Source organism: Scleropages formosus, chromosome 22 (genome assembly GCF_900964775.1).
Source record: "Scleropages formosus chromosome 22, fSclFor1.1, whole genome shotgun sequence".
Taxonomy (NCBI): Eukaryota; Metazoa; Chordata; class Actinopteri; order Osteoglossiformes; family Osteoglossidae; genus Scleropages; species Scleropages formosus.
Window position 1 is genome coordinate 23115241 of NC_041827.1, and position 7277 is coordinate 23122517.

A 7277-nucleotide genomic window follows, 5' to 3' on the forward strand; every position below is an offset into this window, starting at 1 on the left:
TTCCTCTCCTTCCTCTCTCTCACTCCTATGGCAATTTGAATGTACACATATTTATTCAGAAATTCCTATTTTTGTCCGTGCCAAGTTGTTTTGAATACGTATGGAATCATTTCTGGCTAATTGTACTGCAGAAAGCCTTGTGTAAAAAATGAATGGGAAAAAACAAGAATGGGACAACTGAGGGCTCAGTGGAGGGTGCCTTTGGATCCAAAGGTTGTAGGATTGAATCCCACCTGTAGCTGTAGTGCCCTTGAGCAAGGTACTTACCCTAAATTTCCCCAGTAAAATTACCCAGCTGTATAAATGGTAAATGACTGTAAGTCGCTTCGGAGAAAAGTGTCAGATAAATGAATAAATGTAAAAAAAAATTTAAAAAACTAACAAAACTTCTTCTTGGTGCCCAGCTTAGAGTTTGAGGTGTATTTCAGTGTAAACCTTGAAGTCAACATCAGGTAACTTTAAGTTTGGTAAATACAATAGACGTAAAGATAAAATCACTGTGAAATGGGAACATTTGTACACCTAGAAAATTAATGTTGATTAATTAATGTAATAAAGGCAGCAAACTAACATGGAGATGGTTGAGATGCTTGTTGAGGAACTCTGTTTTGGAGATTGCTTGGGTTGTTTCTGCCTCGCATAAGAAACTCACCCTCCATGTACTATTAATAAGTTGCCTACAGATATTGCACTCTCCATATGCAGATATCAGTCTGCAACACAGTTTATGAACAAAAATACATCAAACGGGAATAATGTGAGATTTCTCCTTCATGATGCCGTTCAGAAGATATGGTGCATGTTTCTAGCTTAGCTCCTCTGGGATCTGCCCAGGGATTCTGACATCCTGGTCCAGAATGTTCCTAGGGCTGGAGGTGGCACAGCTGGAACGCGTCTCTGCGGTGCAGCTGGTCCTTTGCAAGAACTGTAAGAAGTTCTCGTGGGCTGAGCCCTCTTGGCTGGAAGCACCCAGCTCCACAGGTCGAGCGGCGTAGCACCTCTTCAGCTTGCAGAGCTCCTCACGGATTTGTCGATTGAGGAGTCCATAGAAGAAAGGGTTGACAGCAAATGAGGAGTAGGCCAGCCAGGTGACCGCTTCCTCAAGGTCTCCAGGAGTCTGGAAAGACACACTGAGGGACAGGTGCAGGTGGAAGGAGAAGTAAGGCAGCCAGCAGACCAGAAACTGGCCCACAATGAGCACCAGGGTGAGGGCCGCCTTGCCCCCTCCAAAGATGCGCTCTGGAGACAGCCTCGGGGGAAGGGTCCTGCTCGTGATGATGGTGGTCTGGCTGTTGATGGAGTCCGAGCGGCGTTTGGGGTTTGTAGCCCAGGACGGCACGGGCACGTGCTGAAGAGCAGCCATACGAGCCACCTTGTACACATTGCAGTAGACGGCGAAGATCACAATGGACGGTACCAGGAAGCACACCACGCTGAAGATGACGGCGAAGACCTTCCTCAGGTTGCTGTGGCTCCAGTGCAAGGAACAGTGGGCTGCACTGATGGAGCTCTGGTTCCCGTACGCTGGCCAGCCAAACAGCGTGATGAGTGCCAGTAAAATGGACTTGATCCATATGAAGATCATCACGACGACTGCCAGCTTGACCGTCATCTTCACCTCGTACCTCATGGGATGCACAATGTAGTAGTACCTCTCGATGCTGATCGCAGAGATGGTGAGGATGGAGGCACAGATGAGCAACACGTTCAGGAAGATGTAGACCTGGCACTCCAGCACGGTGAAAACCACTTTGCTGAAGAAGGGTGAGCTGGTCACAATGCCTAGGGGCATGAGCAGCAAAGCACACAGCACGTCCACCACACACAGGTGGCAGACGAACGCAAACTTCCGCAGATGCGGGGCTTTTATGATGGCCACCATCACTGCCATGTTGGCTACGAGAGCTACAGCATTCAGGGTCACCATGAAGGATATTCCCGCGATGTCTTTGAGTTGGGACTGTGCACTAGGGAGTATACCCAGCTGCATGCTGGGAGCTGTGGGCTTGGGCACCCCTACAGCAGGCGTGGCATTCAGTCCTGTACGGTGGGCTGTTGAGCTCAGCATTGGGCTTGACTTTTCCATGGCTTGGAACCCCGTGGATTTCTATCTTAGGCTGGTACACGTCATTTTCCCCAATAATCCTGTGGGAGAAAAAAGAATGAATTAAAAATCATTTGCGCAGATTAGCCATATAACAAAATTCATGTCAGGTGCAATTTCTTATCTATTTTAAATTATTAGGATTGTGAATATGTCTGCGTGTGCTGCGTATGAGCAAAGTTATCATCACGTGCGTTTTCTGTCCTTTACGAGCTCATGAAGGAAAAAATAAATGTCCTGTCCGGTGGAACTCATAAACACGTCTGACTGGATCCACAACAATATCTTGTTATTTACATGGACGCAACGTCTCGGATTTTTTTCCAACACTAAATAATGGATCATCGCAGCGTCTCGGTGGAAAGAAAGCCCAGGTCTGGTGTGAATCACCACAAACAGTGTTCTGTCCTTGCCCCCCCCACCCCCACCCCATCCCGCTTTTAATGCCCCTCATGTGTACTGTAGATAAGAGGAAAAAAATTGTTGACACAGGATAATTTTCCAAAAGCCATCCTCGCCCCCCCCCAACAGGCGACACAGTAATCTATGGCTTTTCTCATGTTACATAACTGACTTTTTCTATGTGTCATGTACTTTGGCTGTCGATGATGCCATTTGCCAGTTTGGAGCCCCGGAGGGGTTTCCAAAAATGTTGCAAAGCTTTTTGTGTAGTCTGTCAACCTCCGCCCATTTTTAGGTCAATGAATTCACTCCTTAACAAGAGAACTTTTGTTTCTGACCCTTCGGTAACGATGACAGTTGATTGACGCCTGGAGGCTTTTACAGCAGATTATATGGAACAGAAATCAGAACTTGGATGAGATCCAAATTCAGAGACCAGATGAAAGGTCTTCAAAACATCTGTCCAATGATCTCTTCATCTCAGTCCTTTTTGCAATATCATATACACATGTGCAATATCATATAATATATATATATATATATATATATATATATATATATATATATATATATAGAACAGCATAAATAGCCTGGCATTATATATAGCAATAAGAACATTTGATGACAAGGCATGACTCTGACCACTGTGTTCACTGCTGTGATAAATTTCTCTATGTTGGGGGTCCAGAGAATGCTGTCCTTATTATGTAAAAGTCACAACTCTCTTTAGAGAAAGCACACGGATGAAGCACTGCTGAATATTTATATATCTATGTAAATATATACATGCTATATACTGTATATAAAATCTTCTGAAAGAAGATTTCAACGGAAAATGGAAAAAATATCACATTTGCCTCTAAAACATTTGCATTTTGTATAAGTTTAAGAACTGCAACTTTTCAGAGGCTCAGAATACAAGATACACATTAATTTCTTATCAATAACCACCTGTCCTAATGCAGAGCCGCTTTGGTGCGGAGTCTCTGCCAGAAATATAGGGTGTGAGGGACGGTACGCTGGACAATTCACTGCGTGTCCCTATGTATATATAATTATATCACGTGAGCTCACATAGGCAGCATATGTCATAGCTTTATTATTAAATTCTAATCAAAATGATTGATTTATTATGTTTATTACATCAAAAACTCCACGTGACCTTTTTTATCATTTATTCCTTCTTTATGAAATGGTGACATTTAATATACACGCTGGCTTTTCTGAACGACTGAGTGGTTCTCTTTTTTGTGAACATGGTGCTGAAGTCATGGAACCAGACAGATTTTAAATCTAAAAAGACTAGAGAAAAACAAATCAATCTTAAGCACATGTGCAGAAAAAGGCATGTGCATATCAGTGCAGCAAGTGCACAGGCAGAAACAGCCACAGTGAGGTCACTAGTGCAGCTGCTCTGTCTCTGTGGGCTTCAGAAGACCGTGTGTGTGTGTGTGTGTGTGTGTGTGTGTGTGTGTGTGTGTGTGAGTGAGAGAGCCCCAGAGATGGGGCTTTCTCCATCGCTGTGAAAGAGCGCCCAGCACTGGAACACAGTCCGCCTTATATCTCTCCATCCGCAGCAGGTGTCGCTCCCAGCAGCAGGACTTTTGGCCGGAAATCTCCTCCTTCCGCCTTATTTGTCTCCATCATAATAAATAAAAACAACATATCTGCAGGGAAATGTGGCTCCGCCCTGCTGTCAATCACGTGAGATGAATATAATGAACGTGTCCAACATGGACCATCTTCTGCCTGCTGCGAACCCACCACCACCACACCTTGTTTCCAAAGGTGCCCCCCCCACCACCACCACCACCCACCCAAGGGGGAGCTCCGCAACCTCACTCAGCAGAAGGTTTGAGGCCAAGGCCGAAAGTGCACTAAGCAGTCGCCCAAACACGTGATCACAGCGTGATTCCTTTATCTGCTCAGAGACATATCTTGTACATTTTTCTACATTTTACATAACCTTTGACCATCACTCATATTTGCAGACAACAGAGGTTTTATAAGGGAGTCACGTGTGAGTCATCCCAGCTGGACAGCCGACACGTTGACCGTGTCACTCACCCCGCCCCCCCCCCCCCACACACACACACACACCAGCGATGATGTTGTCTGTACTTTAACCACACACCCTGGGAGTTACTGCAGTGTCAAAAAAACACAGCTTCACTTAATATTTACCATACAGTGTATTTCCATCCAGAATCTGTTTGAACTGCTGCGTTTCTCCGCAACTTACAGTTACGATACCAGTCAAAAGACTAAACTTGCTCCTATGTAGTTTTTTTGTTTTTTTAAGGGCATTGAGTGAACAAGGCTGATGAGGAAATTAGTCGACTTTTCTTCCCAGCTCTTCCGCAGCAGTTCCCAGCTGTGCGTTCTCTTCATTTCACACTTCTCTCCACTTGATCCCACTGAAGCTGTAAAACCACAACCCACATTGCAGCTGGGAGCTCTATCCTTCCATCATCTTTAACCCAAAATGGCTTGGAGTTTGGTTGAGTCCTTATCCTATTTTACACACTCAGAAGTTTGTCATGATCATATTTGACAGTCGGAACTCCAGTTGCACCTCTTTGAACCTTTTGCTCCCCGTTTTTCCTTTCACATCCAACAGTGACACCTTAGCACCTGCCAAGCATTCGGAGCTCCAAAGAGATGCAGCAGATCAAAATGCGGGAAGTTGGGACTCACCTGAAACGACATCCCTGGGAGCATCTGACCAGGATTTAAAAGACGGTCTTTGTTCCGATCCCTTCCGACATCCTCAACGGCCTTTGAACGGCGTTCAAAGCGTCGGCGAACTTCTCGAAGGAGCGCCACTGCTGCCTGCTTATGACTGCAGACCTCCGGAAGGGTGTCCTCCCCCCTGAACTCCGGGAACCCGTGTCGAACAGACCCGGAACACAGTTGTTACTGGGTCGAACAGCAGCGCTCGAATGGGGATCGCTGGCGGAGTCTCGTGCCAGAGCGTCGATCTTGGAGGCGCCGGTGTCCGTGCAGATGGGCCGAGCGCATGGTCTCTGCCCTCGCGGTGCCCGTGCCCTCCGAGAGCCGAAGGGGGCCGGCGGCTTTCGACCCCCGGAAAATCCAGCTGGCCCGGCGCCTCGTCCGGCGGGAGGCGGTCAGGCCTCTTGCGAGGCAGCGTTCCGGGTGCGAGCAGAGTCTTCAGTGGCCCACTGGCGGACTCATCGGTTCCAGTTTTCCCGCGAGATGCTCTCTGCTCCCTCTCTGCTCCCTCCCCCAGTCCAGCACTGTGTATGGCAGTGACTGTCACACATTGTATGTCCTGATGCTTTTTTTTCCTCCCCTTTTTAAATACACACTCACTCTTCTGTCCAGCAGAAGCCAGTTTCCCCTGGATCCTAGCGAGCAGAGTGTTACACACGTGCACTTTCACTGCCACAAAATATTGCCTTTATTTTTTACGACTCCGTGACAGCTAGGACGAGACCAAAAAAACTGGTGTTGTATATATAGGACACATAATAAATGAAGTATGAAAATAATTATGTCTGTTCTGTCAACAAGGTTACAAAACAACCACATACTGTTTATAGACAAAGTGCTCGACTTTCCCTCGATCTTAAATAAGATGTGAAATGAGAATATATGAGAAGATATATGATGATGTGAGGAGGAAATACTCTCTGTGAGCTCCGTATAGAAAGGAAAACATAATAAGCTCCAGTAGGGAAGGTCAATTTGTCATTACACAAAGAACGTGAGCTCAGTACAAGTGCAAAACCTGGTAATATTAATGTCCACGACAAACATATGCCGCCGTTTGTGAAGTGCTCTGCTGCTGAGGCTGCTCACTTTGCCACTGGGCCCTTCCAGGCAGGTCAGTCCACCTGTATCAAACAGTATCAACCTGGACAATTTACTAATGATTCATCTACAGTAATTCAATCGGCCAAGAACCTGGGAGCAACAATCAACTCCAATCTCTGCTTCTCCCTGCACATTTAAGCCATAATCCAATGCTGCAAACAGTAACTGCACACAGCAACTCCTCACAACACACTCGAGACACAGCTCCTGGTCCAGGTCACAGTGATGTCCCACATGAACTACCTCCTCTGGTAGTTTGGCCTCTGCTATAATGCCCCTCAAGTTAAACCAGAATGCAGTGGCATGAATTGTTTGACCTTCCAAAGCATTCCCACGCATCTTCCCTTGTCATCTCTCTCCCGTCTCTTGCTGTATCAAGTTTCAGACTCTTGTTACAGCCTACATGACAGTCAGAGGATCTACTCATCGATAACTGCAGGACCTGATCACCCTCGTCAGACTGCTTGGCTCCTCCAACTTTGCTTTTTAGATGGTCCCGCACACGAAAGGTCCTAAATGAAATGTCCACCGGTTCTTGGTTTTGGTTCTGATGTGGTTGAAAGAGTTCTTTCTCTCCCTCTGAACTGCTGAATCTGTTTCAACATTCAAAAAGGGTCTCTTTCAGACCCATTTCTTTTCTGATCTCCTATATGTTCCATAAAGTTACACTACATTATCTGCCCGAAAGCATATTCCCCATCAGTTCCATATGCAACTATTCCTGCAATGTATGCTAACAGAAAGGATGGTAGTAGACCAATTGACTGCACTTTAACAACCGTGTGTCTACATCTGTATCTTCACATCTGTTGTGGAAAGTGCTCTAAGCTGTAGGTCACTTAGAAGAAAAGCAGCTTCAGTTAAGAAATGTAAAGTATGTGTAAAGAGCATCACCATCAATGGAAGGACCACGACAGAATGTTGACGTGTTGAC

At 46.0% G+C, this 7277-nt stretch overlaps 1 protein-coding gene across 1 annotated transcript; it reads right to left on the reverse strand.

The window, feature by feature from the left end:
- Positions 1-326: 326 nt before the first annotated feature.
- On the reverse strand, positions 327-6011 carry gpr61l (G protein-coupled receptor 61-like). The gene is made up of 2 exons (XM_018734104.2): positions 5204-6011; positions 327-2145 (listed from the first exon to the last, which is right to left on the reverse strand). The coding sequence occupies exon 2, from the start codon at positions 2084-2086 to the stop codon at positions 806-808; it is 1281 nt and encodes a 426-aa protein (XP_018589620.1). The 5' UTR covers positions 2087-2145; positions 5204-6011; the 3' UTR covers positions 327-805.
- Between the last annotated feature and the right edge of the window lie 1266 nt (positions 6012-7277).